The sequence below is a fragment of the Hibiscus syriacus genome, unplaced genomic scaffold (assembly GCF_006381635.1).
Source record: "Hibiscus syriacus cultivar Baekdansim isolate YM2019G1 unplaced genomic scaffold, ASM638163v2 tig00116974_pilon, whole genome shotgun sequence".
Classification (NCBI taxonomy): Eukaryota; Viridiplantae; Streptophyta; class Magnoliopsida; order Malvales; family Malvaceae; genus Hibiscus; species Hibiscus syriacus.
This window is the reverse complement of record NW_024063498.1, coordinates 303,722-322,813: the sequence shown is the minus strand read 5'-3', so window position 1 is coordinate 322,813 and position 19,092 is coordinate 303,722. Positions and strand designations below refer to the sequence as shown.

Sequence of the window (19,092 nt, the reverse complement as noted above, 5' to 3'; positions counted from 1 at the left end):
TTTTTTCATTAGTAGAAATCAAAACATAAATCTTATTTAAGTGATATTAAACTTTTCGCGTCTTGAAATTTAAAAACATCACTAAAATGATGGGAATGAATGATAAAGTGGAAAGAGGAAAGCCAACAGCAATCTTCTCCCACGAGAGAAGGGAGAAAGTGAAGCCTCTTTGCTTTATTTTCAAAACCGGTAGAAGCACATGGCCTCAACATCCCAACATAAACTAGTTCCCCTTTAGAGCCACAAATTAAAAAACCTCCATCATCTCTTAGATAACTCATTAAAAAACATTCGAATTCGAACTTCAAATCTATTAGATAACTCATTAGATTTCGGGTTCGCATTTATCGTAACATGGCTCGTTTTTTCTAACAAACATAGACCGTTTGCATCGTCTCGAACAGACGGTCACATCAATGCTTAGATTTTTCTGGACAAATTCCATGGCTATCACATTGAACATGGACGTTTGAATGCTGAAAACAGTTCGACAAAAGGGACAGCCGATGCTTTGACAATATGCCAAAGCCAACAGTTGGAGTAGCATAAACTGTCTGTCTTGACCTTGTACTTGTGCTGCATCAAATCATCATCACCAAACAGGGTGCAGTCTCAAGGATCTTCCCCTTATCAATTCTTGATTTGTTGTGATAGGACCTAACAGCATAGAATTATATTAGTATCGAAGATATATCAAATTTCTTACCACGAACACGAACGAAATATCGTTAATTGTCTGCAGACAAGTAGGGTCTAGTAAGGAATCTCAGAAGTCAAAATACAGCAGGATCAGACATGATATCAAGAAAAATCCACACTAACTTTTGCAGCAGAGGAAAATGAAAAAAAAAAAAAAAGTTAAAAAGTAGAAAAGTTTTGTGAGCAACAATGGATTCCTTTGGGTTGATGAAATGGGACATCGAGAGATTGGCCACCATAGTTGACTTCATTGCCATTCTATCGAGTACTCCCATGTCAAAAGAAGAGAAAAGAAAAAAAGAATGGAGAAAACCCTGAAAAGAAAATTCAATTTTCTCACTTGAGAATGGTGGGAAAAAGTTTATTAAGACCCACCCTCAAGATGTGTTCAAAATGGGATTTCGCATGAAGATCAAGAGATTCAACACTCCCAAAATAATCTAAATTCAATAATTTTTTTATTCAATTCGATTTTACAGGGAAAACAAATAACAATAATTAATAGTTAAGAAATAAAGATTAGGCTTCAAATAATAATGAAAGAGAAACAAGAAAACTCAATAATAGAGATATATAATTCCATAATATGTACATAATCTGCCAGTAAGTATAAGTGGAGCATGTTTCTCAACAACCAAACACGAATTTGTGGTACGTAACATAGTAGGTTACTTCGATAATGTTGTAAGAAATGCATGTGGAGCAAGCAATGCAATGCCCTAACCATTACCCAATTGGCTTCGAAGGATAAGTGACATTAGTATCGTTAATTAAGATTTTAAGACGAGGACCACTTCAGTTCCTATGCCCTCTGATTTTGTCTTAATGGAACCATGCATCCCTGTTTTCTCACCGGTTACTGTATAAAGTTTAAAAGTAGGGACAATCATGAGTTAAGTATTTGTATTTTTATATTATTTAAATCTATAATTTTATATCAAAATGCAAATATATTTTTATCAATAAATTATATAAGTATTATTATCGGATCTAAACTTAAAGGAAATATTATTTTATATTCAATATTTGAATCTGTAAAATTTTTTAATTTTAAATTTTGAACTATATGTCGAATGAATCCACATTAATCTGAATCTGAATTCGTGAAAGCTCTATGATTAAGATTCTAATCTCTTTAGAAGCAAACATATTTTTATCATTTATTAATCCATAGTATATTCGTATATTCAAATCTACGTATCGATAAATAATAGATATTTGAGTATGAGGATCTATATTCACTCTAAATTTACAACCGATAATAATTTTACCATTCGAATTTATATAAATAATATGAATTCAGATAATAAATATACTTTGTGTCAACACATACTTATTTAGCATTAAATTGAAAAACTTACACTACTACATGTGTTTGCCAGCAAAAAAGGCACAATGATAATAGGAATTACTTTAGTTAATTTGTAAAAATTTACTGATGTTTTAAGCTAGCAATAATTTCAAATGGGCCCTCCTGGTTATTTTGTGTCGGGTCCAAGGCACGTGATCTCTGCCTCATATAGCTGGCCTGGTGAAGCCCAAAGAGACGCGCGTGAGGTACAATGAGAAGAGAGGGGAGGAGAGGACGACAAAGACGCACGTGACAGCCTGCACTCTATGTACAAAGCATGGCCACCAAGCGCACGTGTGCTACGTTTTTTTTGTTTATTTTAAGGTTCAGAAGTCAGTGAAAATAATAAATAATAAAATAAATTCACTGCTTTTGTTCACTTTAGATTGTCTATGTGAGAAAAGCTCCGTAAGAAAAGAGTGTTACAGCGCGTGGGTATTATAATCTTTGGGTAAATTCCGTATTTGGTATACCATCTATTTCTATATTTTTATTTTAATCAGTCTATTGTTTTAAATTAACTTATTGTACTTGATCTATTGATTGACTATTCTAGATTAAGTTTTGCAGAGACTCTTCACGGGAGCAACCCTCCCAACACAGTTCACTCAATTCTTAATCTATTCACAATTTTTTAAATTAATAACTAGTATCCTATCTATTGATCGACTAATACAAATTAATTTTACTTAAGCCTATAAAGGGGACAACTCCAATCCAATTTGCTAATTCGCGAACACCAAAATTCAAACTCTTGACATTGTTTAATAAACCTAGTGTCTCATCCCACTAGACATATATTGGCTATTAGTTATTCTTAACTTTTTTAAAATCATATTTAATGTTACATTTTATTTTTATTTTAGTTTCCTCATTAATTTTAACTACCGATTAAATGAAAATAGTGGTAGTGATGTAAAAATTTACTAATTAAATTGAGTTACATTAAACTCGTTAACCAAATAAAGTGAATTAATTTAATCAAATCGATCCAATTTAAATCGTAATATTTACTTGCATGAATTAAACTACTTTAGTGGTTAAAGGAATGATTGATATCTCTTAATATTTTAGGTTCATACATCAAATATATCATCAAATGATTGAAAATATTTAAAAACATATAATATTGATCATAAATTCATAAAAAAAAAAAAACCGTAACATCTAGTTAAGCAAGGCTCTTTCGCCGTCCAAAGGCCATATACCGTACCAAGAGAAAGCCCAAACTTCAGAGAGTCCATATGATTATACTAAGATACAACCCTACTGATAAACACTGGACCCTCGCACTCAGATGCAGCCACGTGTGGAATGGGATTTGATCATACCCGATTCCCCCTGACCGTTTTCGATTGTCCTTGTGCGGCGTAAAGTAGCGAATAAGTTAGTTCGCGGCGGAGCAACCAAACAAACCACCTCGAAGAAGCAATTTCCTTGCCGTGTCCAACGCGATTTTATATCAGATCGGTTCGTCGTAGCCTCCACCAAATCGGTATACGACAATTTTCGTAGCATCGATCCAACATGAGTTTCATCTTTGGCAAGAGAAAAACTCCAGCAGGTATCAAATTTGTTTTTAAATAATTACAATTTGTATTCTTTTCGAAAATTTCTACCGATTTTGTGCTGATCGGTACGTTGCTTGATTTTGATAAAGTTATTTTAGTTAGAGTGTTTTAGCGATTGGATAATTAAGTGACTATAGTGTTCGTTGATTATATTTCGCTGATAATTTTCTGGAAATTGACTCTGTTCGATTTTTTTTTTTTTAGAATTGAAGATTTAATTTTAGAAATAGTTGCGAGTTCTGCTTATGAAAGCAATTCGAATGTTTTATTTATGTTTATTTGATTTAATTATGGATATTAAGAACGATTCATTGTGTTTTTCTTTGTTCATATATATAACAGTAAGGCTTCTGCAATTTATTGAGCCTTTTGGCCTTTTTCACCTTAGTGTATCAAAGCTCAAGCAAAGAAGTTAGATGAATTGTGTACTTTTGTGGTTTTCAAGTTTTTCCCTTGATAGGCTCTGAAAGTGGATCGTTTGAATTAAATTATGTTGCTCATTTTGTATTGAGATATTGGGTAGTTATCTGAAAGTGTTGATGGTTTTTGATTTCAGAGCTTCTGCGAGAAAACAAGCGGATGCTTGATAAATCTATTAGAGAGATAGAGAGGGAGAGGCAAGGTCTACAGACCCAAGAGAAGAAACTGATTGCTGAGATGAAGAAAAGTGCAAAGCAAGGGCAGATGGTGAGTTACATGTAACTTTTTACAACTGAGTTTATTTTTTTGCTCAACATCTTTTACTTATGTCTAATTAATATCCTCTTAAAATTGGGATATAACTTTATATAGGTTTAAATGCTTATTGATTTTGCATATTTATGTACTTTTCGTCAACGAGAAGTATCTTTTATCTTTTGGTATAAACGAGGTTGCTTTATTGGTGATTTTGAACATAACATGATTTAATTCGGTGCTAGATGACTCTATTTTTATGTATGACATGTTCTCTAGGATTATATTGATTTATTTGTGAATTGTGATAGTTACTAGTACTTTCGCAGATCGACATGATGAGTTAATGTGCATTTCTTGTAACTCATTTTAAACAAAATGCATCAATTATATGTGTGACAGTTTTGTATATTTGGCAATTTGGTTACTTGAATCATGTGTATGTTTATTTTGCTTCGAATTAGTGGACTGATGCGGTCATGTTTCGTATTAGACATGAATGGTCTTTCATGTCCATCGGGCGTGCTGTCCTCTAAACATGTTGTTTTTGGAATTTTATTTCAGGGAGCTGTAAAGGTGATGGCAAAAGACCTTATCCGGACACGACATCAGATTGAAAAATTTTATAAGCTCAAATCACAGCTCCAGGGTGTATCTCTTAGAATTCAAGTATGTACTTTTACATTTTATCTTTGAGTCAATGACTTAAAATGTGCGCTTTCTTTTTCCGAATTGTTCTACGAGGATAAATCAATTGTATAAACAGTTGATTTACAAAATGCTCTTAGGCTATCTGAGTTTCATTGCAAGATTGTAGCATTTTAATTTTGCGAGTTTTAATTGCTTATATGTCATAAGGTTCAAAGCTCGACTAATTTTCTGTGCCGTACAACTTTCAGACACTGAAATCAACACAGGCAATGGGAGAGGCAATGAAAGGTGTGACAAAGGCAATGGGACAGATGAACAGACAGATGAACTTGCCATCCCTGCAGAAAATTATGCAAGAATTCGAAAGACAGAATGAGAAGATGGAGATGGTGACTGAGGTGATGGGTGATGCAATCGATGATGCTTTAGAAGGGGACGAGGAAGAGGAGGAAACAGAAGAATTGGTGAGCCAGGTTCTTGACGAGATCGGAATCGACATCAACCAAGAGGTACTATTTTCACCTTTGCTTTCTCAACATATTGCACTTAGCTTGAAAATTAGCCACCATCATTGCTCATATAAAGTTGCTAATAGCCTACTAACACTGCATATTTGGATCCAATTGCAGCTCGTTACTGCACCATCAGGTGTGGTTGCGGCACCAGCCGCAAAGGGTAAGGTTGCACATGCAGAAGCAACCGGGAACGATGAAAGTGGGATAGATAGTGACCTACAGGCAAGGTTAGACAATTTGAGAAGGATGTAAGTAGGTACGTCTCCTAATCAGTTATGTAAAATATAGACATCTCCTCTATGTTGGAACATTTGGATTTTAACATTTGGGAAATCTGTACCAGAGTTTGTTTATCGAAGATTCCGAAATACATGGAATTATAATAAATTACTTCGTATAAATTTATTCATGCTTGGCTATAAATAGTTTTTGTATTCTCTCTTTTTGGAGTTGGCTCTTGGGGGTGTTTATTGTTCGGTTTAAACTGAATTAATCAATTTTATTAAAATTTAGTTCAATTAATCAGTTGGATTATTAGGCGTTGGATAGGTTAATGTCAATTTTTCTTTTTAAAATTCAGCTGTCGGTTAATTTGATTTAAAATTAATTAATTATTCAAAATAATTGAAATAATAAAAAAAACTTTAATATTTAATATCCGTTAAGAATATGATTTAATTTTTTTATCATATTAGAACTATTATTTCTTTTTATTAATATGAGATGATTATAAGGAAGTACATGTTTGAAAGACTCTTAACCATTTACAATGAACGTTGAAACATTTTTATATACATAGTGCTCAAATTCGAAATCTCTAATAATAATAACTATCATTTTAACTATTGTGAATTTTTAATTTATATATTAAAATCATTGATTTTTAAGACTCAATTAGATTAATGTTAACATTGTAACGTGGACTGAATTTAAGAATAAAACCTATAAATATAGTCTATTGCGTCAAATTGTGGACAACATATCTTTTGTTAATTTGACCCTATGTCATCCTTGTATTTCAACTTACTTTATTTTGTTTTAAATGAATTAGAGTGGAAAGCAGTTGTTAACTTGTCAGCTGTATTACTTCAAAACAAATCTATTCCTACTGCAATTTTCTTCATTTATGTTGTCATTATTTTATTGATATTCAATTTCTTAATTTATTAATTTAAATGAAATATTATAAAAATATTTTAATTAAATAAATAAATATGAAAATTCTGTTCATTAATTAGAGAAATTATAAGATACGAAAATTATTTTATATTTTAACTGTTTGATTAATAAATTTAATTTTTAATAAATCTAAATATTTAAGTTTTAATATATAATTCCCAATAATCATCAATGTCATTATTGTAAAGACGTTCGACTTTTAATTCTTTTCGAAACATGCCATAAAATTGTTTTAATAAAAAATGTAAACCAACTCATCAATACCTGCTTCAACTCGGTCACCAACTCTCTGCTCCAATTAATAAACAATGCGTATGCTTCATAAATTTTGCATTTTTTTTCACTTATAAAATATTGTCTGCTCTATTTTTTTTTAATTATTATTCAACTTTTTAAATTATTATTTATAAATTATAATGAATGACAAAGATCGATGTATTGGATTTTTTTCCTCATTTGAAAGCGATATACAATGTATGAAGGAAGTAAAAGATTGTATAAATTATATAATATTATTAATATTATATTAAAATTCTAATTGACTTTTGTATTATTGGTTAATCGAATGCTAACGTAATTTGAAATTATTAAAATATTTTTATTTTTAATTATAATTAGTGTTATTATAATAATATTTGTATATTTTTATAATTAATATTATTGTCCAAAGGATTATTATTAATTTAAAGCCTAAATTAATTTAATAATAATTAGCTAATAAAAACTAACTACTCAATAATTACAGTCACTACCATGGAGGAGTTTGCAAAAAGTGCATGAACAAGTTGTGTACTGTTTTTTTATATTTGTCCGGAAATGTTGCAGTCTTTAGTTTATTAAAAAGTCGGCGAAGGTCCCGACACCACGCCCGAATGTCAGCAGCTTGCTTTGATTGCCTTTCTTTGACCTTCTTATCCGTCAACTATTTGCTGCCGCTGCAACTAAACAACACTGTCGTTGGTCGAAAAAAGCCTCTATCTTTGAAATTCTATGGTCTTTTAGATTTCCCATCTTTGTCAATATTGGCGGTCGACCTTTTTTACGTAATCCGTCGTTTTCTATTTTACGTTTGAAGAGAAAAGATTTTGTCAAATTTTCATTGTTCTGTTTGTTTCCCAGGAGAAACTGGGTCGACGGTAGAATTCTCGTTTCACTTTTATGGTTGGATTAGCATCATAACAAAGCGTTGATGGAGAGAAGAGGAACAAATGATGTTGTTCTCCAGATTTCAAGCCCTGAAAATTCTACTTCAATGGCAGAAGCTGCTGGCTCTTACACTTCGCACAGGAATCTCGAGAGTCTCGCCAGGGTCCGAGTTTCAACAACTACTCCAATTTCATCTCCCGCTAGAGAGATAGCAAATATGAGTCCAACTCTAAATAAGCCTCCCAAAATCCCCATTGATAACAGGCTTACTCCAATAAAATCCCTTGCAAGATCAGCCTTTTCGAAGCCGAAATCAAGATTTGTGGAGCCATCGTATCTAAAAGATGCTAAAATGGTGGAAGAAAACAATACCCAGATCTTGAATCCAAGCTTATCACCTTATAGGAACTCCCCTGCAGCAGCTTCACCAAACAACAAAGCTAATAAATCAGCTCCCATTACTCCAAAAACGCCTTTGATCTCACCAGGGCTAGAGGAGGAAGACGAAGAGGAGGTTTACAAGACGGCTGATCTTAAAGTCAGTCAAAAACCAAGTAAAAAATGGAAGATTTTGCTTTGGGTTGAGCTTCTTGTGTTTATCTGCATCATGGGGCTTCTTGTTGCTAGTTTGACATTGGACAAGCTTGAAGAAACTAAGATTTGGAGCCTGGAATTGTGGAAATGGTGTGTGTTGGTTTTGGTCATTTTCTGTGGCAGATTGTTTACTGAATGGATGATGAACATTGTTGTATTTTTGATTGAAAAGAACTATTTGCTTAAGAAGAAAGTTCTGTATTTTGTTTTTGGATTGAAAGGCAGTGTCAGGCTATTCGTCTGGTTGGGTCTGGTCCTTTTGACTTGGGGTTTGTTGTTTAACCGTGGGGTTAAGAGATCAAAGAAGGCCAATAGGGTTCTAAATTATATCACCAGGGCCCTTGCTTCATGTCTCATTGGATCAGCTATCTGGCTGGCCAAGACCCTTTTTGTTAAGCTTTTGGCATCTTCTTTCCAATGCACCAGATTCTTCGATCGGATTCAAGAATCGATTTTTCATCAGTACATTCTCCGAGTTCTCTCGGGACCTCCGGTCATGGAGATGGCCGAGAACGTCGGGAGAAGCACGAGCGTTGGCCAGTTGAGTTTCACGAATTTGGTGAAGGACAAAGGAGGGGAGAAGCAAGAGGTGATTGATGTGGATAGGCTTAAGAAGATGAAGCAAGAGAAAGTGTCTGCTTGGACCATGAAAGGATTAATCAATGTGATAAGTGGTTCGGGGCTGTCCACCATTGCTAATTACATCGAAGATGTTGACGATGAAGAGAACGAGCACGTGGATGAGGAAATAACGAGCGAGTGGGAAGCAAAGGCCGCCGCTTATCGGATATTCAAGAATGTAGCAAAGCCTGGTAACAAGTGAGCGTACATGACTTATAACAACTCAATTGTTGAATGCTTTAATTTTTTGTTTTGTAATTGAGTCACGATCCCTGTTTGATAAATGACATAGGTACATCGAAGACGACGATCTCTTGCGCTTCATGAAAAGGGAGGAAGTCGACAATGTGCTTCCGTTGTTCGAAGGTGCTGTAGAATCCGGAAAGATCAAGAGATCAACTTTCAAGAGTTGGCTGGTAATTCTTATGATCTTTCTTCATGTATGTCCTCTTCAATATATTCATATATGCTTGCTGGTTTGCAGGTGAATGTTTACTTAGAACGCAAGTCATTGGCACATTCCTTAAATGACACCAAGACAGCAATAGAGGAGCTTAACAAGCTCATCTCGGTGGTGGTGCTCGTCGTGACGATCGTCGTGTGGTTACTCATGATGGGATTCTTATCGACCCAAGTACTCGTTTTCATTTCATCTCAGCTCTTACTCGCCGCATTCATGTTCGGTAACACTGCAAAGACCGTATTCGAAGCCATCATATTTGTATTTGTGATGCACCCTTTCGACGTCGGCGACCGTTGTGTCATTGATGGAGTACAAATGGTCGTCGAGGAGATGAACATCCTGACGACGGTATTTCTGAGGTACGATAACGAGAAAATATTCTATCCAAATTCGGTTCTGGCGACCAAACCGATCAGCAACTTTTACAGGAGCCCGGACATGAGTGATTCCGTAGAGTTCACAGTCGATGTTTCAACATCGATAGAGCAAATAGGAGAGCTAAAAGCTAAAATAAAAGAGTACCTGGAGAGTAAGCCCCAGCATTGGCGACCTGGACATAGTGTGCAAGTGAAGGACATTGAGAATGTGAATAAGATGAAAATGGCTCTTTATATGACTCACACCATTAACTTTCAGAACTACGGCGACAAGAGCAGCCGGAGATCGGAGCTGGTGTTGGAACTGAAGAGAATTTTCGAAGCTTTGAGTATTAAATACCATCTTCTGCCTCAAGAAGTTCAAGTCACCTATGTTGGTTCAGCTGCTTATGCACTTCATCAACCTGCTAGATGACGGTCTCGTTTCTCTTCATTCTAATTTGCATTCTTTGGACTCAAAAGAGTCGTCCCAATGATAAAAACGAATATTCTCTTTAGATAATCCGAGTTAGAATAATTTTATGTGTGCGATGTTTGAAAGGATTGAAAAAACAAGAGAAATGCTTGGGTTTCTCTATGGGTTTAGTTTCATTTATCATCTTCTGCGTATGATGTTGTAAACTCGGCATTGGCCCATTAAAGAAGCATCTCAAAAGCTTCCCATTGGCCCATTTATTGTATTATTAAAAATTTGAGTTAATTGTATCATATGTCCCTTAACTATGATCCTCATTTCTAATTAAGCCCTAAATTTTTGAACATTCTCATCCTCAAACTATGTTTTCATTTTAAATTAGTCCCCAAACGTTTGAACATACCAAATCCATTCCCAAACTATAACCCTCATTCTATATTGATCCCCCAAACCTTTAAATATTCTAATTTCAACTTTGAAGGTTTGAATGATTTAGGGTGATATTATTGAAATGTTCAAAAGTTTAGGGGCTAATTTAAAATAAGGGTCATAGTTTGAGGTTGCATTTGGAATGTTCAAAAGTTTAGGGAATAATTTAAAATGTGAGTCATAGTTTAGGGATGAAATTAAAATATTCAAAAATTTAGGGATAAATTTAAAATAAGTGGCATAGTTTAGGTATGTATGTTGCAATTAAATCTAAAAAATTTAAAGGATAAAATATACTCCAAATCATTCAATTATGTTTTTAATAATATGTGTCAACCAAACGAATTCAGTGATTAAGAGATTTATTATTATTTTTTGAGATTCTAGTTTCGAGCATCACGTATGTAGTGATATAAACTTTTATTATCAAATGGTTAATAGTCTTTGAACATATATTATCTTATATTCACTCAGATTTATCGAGAAGATAGTAATAAATTTATATTTTAACTTTAATTATAAAAAATAATAAATTTAATTTTTAATATTTATTTATGTAAATTATGAGATGATGTTTTTAAGAAGCAAACTACGTAAGTACCCGAAATCAACCAAATGGCTAAGAACCACAAAACCAATAGGGAAAAAAACCATGAAAATTCTTTTCCAAATCACAAACTTGATGGGGATTGGACCAACGAGATAACCTTATCCATTGATCACAGCCTGAGAAGCTGCCACTTGGGAACACAGATAGAGATGATATCCTCAAATTCCCATCTCTCGAAACCACATACTTTAACACCCCCAATCTCTTATTTCACAGCAAAACTTTCATCAAAAACACAGAAGAAGCAATCCAACAATGGCTTCTACTTCAGCTGTTTCAATGGCTCTTCCATTAACCGGTGCCATCCAAAAGAAGGTGCTCGGATCCGGGGCTTTGTTTAAGCCGCTGCCGGTGAAGCTATCGAGGGCTATGGCGACGAATAGGCGATCCAATGGAAAGCTCCAAGTCAAGGCTTCCTCTTCTTCTTTCAGGGAGAAGGTGGTCACTGGATTGACAGCTGCTTCTCTGACGACATCCATGGTGATCCCCGAGGTGGCTCAAGCTGCCGACGGTGTTACCCCATCGCTCAAGAACTTCTTGCTTAGCATCGCGGCTGGCGGTGTTGTGGCTGTTGCCATTATTGGAGCCGTCATCGGTGTGTCCAACTTCGACCCCGTCAAGCGGAGCTGAGCTTTTCTGAGATGCTGTGATTCCCCCCCCCCCTTTTCGCGACATGTTTATGTATCTGTTTGATATGTTTTCAGTTATGAATTTCCTTCTTTCTGTGTGCTTTGTGAAATCTGAGAATTCCATTTTTTTTTTCTCGAGAAAACATTGGGAAGTAAATGAATCTTATGTTTCTAGGAGAAAAAGAATGAAAGGAATACTCAAAATTATATAATCTTGTAAGTCATAAACCAAGAGCATTGCTAATCTCCCAACCCCAAATCTGGTTAACAACATAAACACTCTTAATATTAATGTGTAAAGTAAGATTAAATTGTATAAGATAAAATATATTTATTATGGCACGATAAATATATAAAATAAATATAATTTTCTTATGATTAGTGTAATTGTAAAATAGATGTTATTTTATAAAATTAACAGCATTAGATTTCTCTCGTTTGTCTGCGCGGTTCATCCTTTTGTTTTCATTTTTAATGATCAATAGCCGCATCTTATGTTTTTTTTTTCTTTCGATTTCAAGGCTTCTTTTTTATTAATTAGGATAGACTTATATTACATATTTAATTTTAGTGAGTGAGTCTCTCATTAAAGATTTTTACATATTTGATACCTTAGTTAAATTTTAAATTTTAATAATTTTATTTTTATGTCACGTTTTTATTTACTTTCATGGTATGTTTTCCTCTGGTTTTTGGTACGTTTTTGCTAGTTTCGACATCGTCACAATTGATCAAGATGACACTTATATGTTATCATGCTATCTTCCCTACATTGGACCTTATATTAAATTTGGATACATAATTTGCATTCGTGGATAGTTTTTCAAGTCGTTTAACTCTGATTTACTGTTTTTCGATAATCTTTTAATAGTCTTTTTATAATTCGTTTGTCGATGCGATCAAATCTATTTGTATTTATCTTTGTTCAATTTTTTTTTTGAATAGGTATTTAACTTTTTTCTTATATAGTTTTTATGTAAACTTAAGTGATTAGTTTTGTGTCAGTGATCATAAAAAAATATTTTAATTATACATTTAATTTACGATTATAATTGCAAACATTCTTTTTCTTAAATAAAATTAACATCTTATATATATAAAAAAAAATTAACTGCACTCTCACGTTCGTATGAAAAAGGTAGAATAATATCAATTCTTCAAAAGGAAATAAAACTAATCGATATATAATTTCAAGAAAAAAATTATGTTTTTATTCTGTATATAAAGTGAGAGATGTATAAATAAAAAGAATTATTTTTGTTTATAGACAATTTTAATAAATATTATAAAATTCATTTTATTTTCTTAAATATTCTTTTTAATTTTATTTTTCAATATCAATATTCTTTCTCATTTAACCGTGATATCATACTTGTGTATAATTCTTAACCCCGTGTAAGATGGATATATAAATGGTGGATTTGATAGCGGATCTAAAAATATCTTTTGAAATATATATATATATATATATATATATATATATATATATAAATGTAAAATTTCCGTATGAAATAGTATACAAAAATTTCAAAATAAACATTATAAATAAATAAATAATTAATTAATTAATTAAAAAAATTCAGATTTTAAAGATGGATTATATCCACCCCGGCTGGGTCCATAGTTAAAAAATAACTGTGAATCATGAGAAATTTATATATATGTAACATCCTCAATACCGGGTTAGTGACTAAATTGAAAAATTTTAGAATTTGTAGGTAAATGTAGATATATTGAATAGTTTAGGGACTTATATTATAAATTTTGTATAGGATTAAGTATCAAAGAAGGAAGAATGGAAGGTTAAAATGGACATTTGATAGCAAGATAATTATTTGAGAGGGGTTATATATTTTTACACGTGGGATGTAAAGAGGAACAACCAAAGTTTTCAGAATTCTCATCTTCTCATTTCTTCTTCATATGTGAAGGCTTAAAGCAAAAGTGAGTTTTCTTGTTAGTTAATCTCTTGTTGAATTTTTGAGTTGGTTATTATTATTAGATAGTACTTAAGCTTAAAGAAAGCTTAAGTCAACTTTAAATTGAATGATTAAGGAGTTAGGAGAGATTAAAGATTAGGAGTTTCTGAATGAAAACTTGGAATTGTCAATAGTTGAATTAAGGGATATGAAGTGATAGAATTGAAATTAGAACATATAGAAAATTTGGTATGATTCTTGATTTCCATTTTGATGATGAGATTTTGAAGATAAAGAGATATTAAATGCATATGAATTGGTTTGGGTATGTATATTTGAGTTAAGAGTATTAAAGGGGTTAAGATATAAAGGATTTAAGTTGATTTGGAGTGATTTTCGAGCTTAAAAAGGGAAATCCGGGCTATGGGTGTCGTTACTGCTTCAACGGGTACCGATACTTCAGGTCTAGAATTATTAAAGGCATTTAAAGGGTATCAATACCTTGGAGGGTAATATCGATACCAAGGGTACCGATACCTTAAGGACAATATCGATACCATCTTTGAAACCAAAATCACAGAATACAATATGGGTATCGATACCTAGGTATGGTACCCATACCACAGTTAAGTGAGGTATCGATACCCTATAGGGGGTACCCATACCCTATGAGTAAGCTATTTGGAATACTGATATGTATAAATGTATGATTATGTAGACATCGAGCTCAAGCAAGTTCTGGAACAACAACACAGTTAGGATCGATCTAAGGAAAGAGAATCATAGAAGCAGATTTGGAATTTAGTGAGGCCAAGATGAGTGCATAACCTAGGTATAGTTCAATGGAAATAAGACTTGTGATAAGTCTATTTCCTATGTTAGTTTCATAGTCTAATAGTTATAAACATGTATACATTATGGTTATTATAAACACGTGCATAAGATATATATGTTTATATGATTTGATCTATATTATATGACTCATGTGAAGGTATTCAAATACATATGTTACAGGATATGAGATTGATGAATATTTGCATATGTGATATGTAATAGAAGAAAAGACACATGTGATTACAAAGAAAATGATATAAGTACATGTTTATATGAAATATAACACTAATGTCCATGTTATGTGATATGAGAGCTGTAGGTATAGTTGGCATGCCAAGAGTCGAGGGCTTCATAGGTCCTTTGGGACATATTCATAGGTCATTCGGGAGATATTCATAGGTCATTAGAGACAAATTTCATATGCCTCTCAGTGGGACTTATACGAGCTGTGGTGACAGTATATGTGCACAACCTCTATGTACCCACATACCTTAAGTTCTCAGTATATACATGGGCCTACAAAGAATATAAAAAGTGTGTGTATTGCATTATATCATATTATTATTGGTTATCATGAATCATATGTAATGTGATAGAATCATGAAATGATATTGATGATTTTATTTGAATATTATATTGCATGTTTATATTTATAAGAAATGCATTATTAGAAGTTTATGCCTCACTAAGTCTATGACTTAGCGTGTAAGTATTTTTATACATAGGTACTGAAAAAAGAGACGACTAGGTTTAAGATCAACAGGACAATGTACATCCACTCGAAGATCAGATCAGAAGTAAATTCACAGTATGTATTTTGTTGTATAAAAGTGTTAGCATGTAACAGGTGTAATTTACATATGCTCTGATCAGTTTTGTAATATTTTGGTCGTACTTATGTAAATGGTTAGCATTATATTAATGAAAGTTTAATTTTTTTTATAGTTTTTATAAATATATATGTTTGAAAAGTCAATGTGACACCTCAGACTCTTATCCGGGTCGGATACAGGTTGGGCTGTTACATTTAATGGTATCAGAGTCATGGTTTAGTCGATTCTCGGCATAAACCAGAGTCTAGAGTGTCCTATTATGTGTACATGCCAACATGATAATAAGAACTTTTGATCTGATAAGAGTAATACGTATGATGTTTTGTTAATAGAACTATTTGGGTATATCTTATTAGATGTCCAGATAAGATAGCTCCCGAAGTGAAGCGGGAGATGATAGATTTGCTGAGAGCAGTAATTCACCTGCCCTGGCCAGACAACGCGAAGGACATGCCCTTTTGGAGTGCCTGTACAAGACCAAGACGTATTCTTCAGGTCGTTGGACGCTATCTTGACACGTTTCTAACCTCCTATTTACTCCGCTCAAAGAATGAATGTTGCAATGGAGCTAAAGGGATTAAGAGCTCATAAGTTCAAAGGTGAATCTGAAGAGGGTCATGTTTCTGCGGACCTTTGGCTCAATAACTTGAAGATTATGTTAGAGGGACTCCACTATTCTGATGTAGAAAAGTTAGATGGGGTGGTCTCCTTGCTTCGCGGGCAAGCAAGAATTTGGTGGACAAATATCACTATGAGGATGACTAGTGATCAAGTGACACGGTCTCTATTCCTAGAAGAGTTTAAGCATAAGTATATAGGAGACGAGTTCATCAAGCAGATGAAGTAAGAATTTTTGAATCTGAAGCAAATGAACCGCACTGTATATGAGTATGAGTTCAACAAATTAAGTCGTTTTGCGACATAATTAGTGCCTACAGATAATGATGCGTATGGGTGGTTTATGGAGGGTTTATGTCCAAGGCTAAAGGAGATGTTAATTGTGTTGAACATTTCATCGTTTCAAGAGGTGGTAAACCGTGCTAAAGCTCTAGATAGAGCTCTGAATGAACAGTTTGGGGAGCAAAGAGCTCAATCGTCCAAAAGAACTGGGGATTCATCAAGTTTTGCACCGCCTAAGAGAGGTAGAGATTATGGTTTTCTGTCTCAGGCGAGGTCAGAGTTAGTGGCATCCTCTACTAGAGGATCAAATCAGATGAGAGCCAGATAGACTCAATCTGTAGGGTCTGGTGATGGGCGAGCACAATAGAGTTCAGTTAGGTAGTGCCAAATTTGTGGAAAAAACCATAACGGGATATGCAGAGTCAAATATGTAGCTTGTTTCCAATGTGGGGAGATATGCATTTCATGAGAGATTGTCCTTTGAGGGCTGAAGAGCATGCTCCACCGGAGAGATCTGCTTCAATATCCCAGAGAGGACGAGGTAGAGGAAGAGGCAGAAGTCAACCAGAATCCTCTACTCGGCAGGAAGTTCACTCCACTGCTCAAGTGTATAACCTCAAAACCAATGAAGACTGGGATGATCCAGATATAATCGCAGGTACTTTTCTATTGTATAATAAATGTGTTATAGTGTTGATTGATACGGGGTCTACATACTCATACATTAGTAGTAAATTGGTGAGAGAATTGGGAATTCAATTAGAAGTCACCAGTAATGATGTGATATTGACAAATCTGTTAGGGCAAAGTGCTCGGGTTAACAGAGTGTGTCGAGGGTATCCCATACAGATTCAGGGAATTGAATTCCCTGCTAATTTGATGGAATTACCCTTTGATGAATTTGAAGTGATATTAGGAATGGACTGGTTATATCACTATCATGTGAATGTCGATCGTAGACTGAATAGGGTATTATTAATTAATTTAGATGGATTGGAAGTGATAGTGCTCAGTGAAAGATGGAATCTATTGAAAAATGTTATTTCAGTGATGTCAGCAAAGAAGCTATTGCTACAGGGATGTCAGGGTTTCATGGCTAATTACCTAGAATCAAGGAGAAATGGTTAGAAGAAATCCCTATAATCAGAGAGTTCCCTGATGTTTTTCCAGCAGAATTATCGGGGTTACCTCTGGATAGAAAAGTGGAATTTTATATTGAAATAATGCCGAGAAGTGAACCTATTGCCATGGCACCATACAAAATGGCTCCAAAGAGTTGTAAGAGTTAAAGATACAGTTACAGGATTTGTTGGACAAAGGATTCATAAGACCGAGTGTCTCGCACTAGGGAGCTCTAGTGTTGTTCATAAAAAAGAATGATGGGTCAATATGCCTCTGCATCGATTATAGACAGCTCAATAAAGTAACTATTAAGAATAAATATCCTCTTCCTAGGATCGACGATTTATTTGACCAGTTGAAAGGAGCTTCGGTCTTCTCTAAGATTGACTTGTGATCTGGATATCATATGTTGAAGGTTCAGGAGAAAGATATTCCAAATACCACATTTAGAACGAGGTATGGTCACTACAAGTTCATTGTGATGCCTTTCGGAGTTACAAATGCAACTGATGCCTTTATGGATCTAATGAATAGAATATTTCAACCTTATTTAAACCAATTCGTAGTGGTTTTCATCGATGACATATTGCTGTATTCAAAAACGAATGAAGATTATAGTGCACACTTGAGAATAGTTTTGCAGACTCTTCAGGACAAGAAGTTGTATGCTAAACTATCTAAATGTGAATTTTGGTTAAATGATGTAACATTTCTTGGACATGTAATTTCCGTTGAAGGAATTCGAGTTGATTCTCAGAAAATAAAAGACATTCTGGAGTGGGAAGTTCTAAAGAATGTATCTGAAGTTCGAAGTTTTCTGGGGCTTGCTGGTTATTACCGAAGGTTTGTTAAGAATTTTTCAGTGATAACCTAACATTTGACCAAGTTGATGAGGAAAGGAGTAGCATTTGCTTGGACTACTGAGTGTCATGAGAACTTTGAAATGTTGAAGAAGATTTTGACAGAAGCTCTGGTATTTGTTCAACCTGAGTCCGGTAAGAACTATGTGATGTACAGTGACGTGTCCCATAATGGTTTGGGATGTATATTGATGCAAGAGGGTAAGGTGGTGGCTTATGTGTTGAGACAATTAAAATTGCATGAGAAGAACTATCCACCGCACGATCTCGAGTTGGATGCAATAGTGTTTACTCTTAAGATTAAATCTTAAATGAAAAGGTGATATGACAATCACCTGCTGATTTGTACATCTTTTCATTTAACTGAAATTCATGTTGTTCGCATCGATTTCTCTTTTCTTAATATTTCATCTTTCAAAGATGAAAGTTCAATGATTTTATTTGTCTCACGTTGAAGTTGTAATTGTCATTTATATATATATATATATATATATTTGACAATTCAAGATATCGACGAACTTATGTCATTGTCTCATACCACTCTATTTTATATAAATCACTTTAAAACTCAACCCTTATAGCTTATAATATCCATTGTATGATCAACGTGAAATTAATATATACAATTCGCTTCCTATTCCTCCGCCTCTCCACTATTGAAATTTGAAAGAAGATAATTTATCATCAAGAAATTAAAGG

The 19,092-nt window shown here is 33.8% G+C and overlaps 3 protein-coding genes across 3 annotated transcripts; all 3 read left to right on the top strand.

Annotated features, from left to right (window-relative positions):
- The first annotated feature begins 3,438 nt into the window (after window positions 1-3,438).
- Window positions 3,439-5,871, top strand: LOC120192296 (vacuolar protein sorting-associated protein 2 homolog 1). Its single transcript, XM_039195085.1, has 5 exons — window positions 3,439-3,614; window positions 4,178-4,308; window positions 4,861-4,965; window positions 5,196-5,456; window positions 5,577-5,871. The coding sequence occupies exons 1-5, from the start codon at window positions 3,578-3,580 to the stop codon at window positions 5,712-5,714; spliced, it is 672 nt and encodes a 223-aa protein (XP_039051016.1). The 5' UTR covers window positions 3,439-3,577; the 3' UTR covers window positions 5,715-5,871.
- A 1,875-nt stretch (window positions 5,872-7,746) lies between these two features.
- LOC120192360 (mechanosensitive ion channel protein 10-like) lies at window positions 7,747-10,290 on the top strand. Its single transcript, XM_039195150.1, has 3 exons — window positions 7,747-9,200; window positions 9,295-9,418; window positions 9,487-10,290. The coding sequence occupies exons 1-3, from the start codon at window positions 7,831-7,833 to the stop codon at window positions 10,255-10,257; spliced, it is 2,265 nt and encodes a 754-aa protein (XP_039051081.1). The 5' UTR covers window positions 7,747-7,830; the 3' UTR covers window positions 10,258-10,290.
- Window positions 10,291-11,489: 1,199 nt separating this feature from the next.
- Window positions 11,490-12,035, top strand: LOC120192336. The gene has a single exon (XM_039195123.1). It carries the CDS (start codon window positions 11,552-11,554, stop codon window positions 11,924-11,926), a length of 375 nt encoding a protein of 124 aa, XP_039051054.1. The 5' UTR covers window positions 11,490-11,551; the 3' UTR covers window positions 11,927-12,035.
- The last annotated feature ends 7,057 nt before the right edge of the window (window positions 12,036-19,092 follow it).

Bases quoted from the DNA above. Each gene is read 5' to 3' on its own strand.
- LOC120192296 (XM_039195085.1), top strand. From the start codon at position 3,578: ATGAGTTTCATCTTTGGCAAGAGAAAAACTCCAGCAG. The intron at 4,966-5,195 runs GTATGTACTTTT...TACAACTTTCAG, and splicing joins GTGTATCTCTTAGAATTCAA to ACACTGAAATCAACACAGGC. The intron at 5,457-5,576 runs GTACTATTTTCA...ATCCAATTGCAG, and splicing joins GAATCGACATCAACCAAGAG to CTCGTTACTGCACCATCAGG.
- LOC120192360 (XM_039195150.1), top strand. From the start codon at position 7,831: ATGGAGAGAAGAGGAACAAATGATGTTGTTCTCCAGATTTCAAGCCCT. The intron at 9,201-9,294 runs GTGAGCGTACAT...TAAATGACATAG, and splicing joins GTAGCAAAGCCTGGTAACAA to GTACATCGAAGACGACGATC. The intron at 9,419-9,486 runs GTAATTCTTATG...GCTGGTTTGCAG, and splicing joins CAACTTTCAAGAGTTGGCTG to GTGAATGTTTACTTAGAACG.
- LOC120192336 (XM_039195123.1), top strand. From the start codon at position 11,552: ATGGCTTCTACTTCAGCTGTTTCAATGGCTCTTCCATTAACCGGTGCC.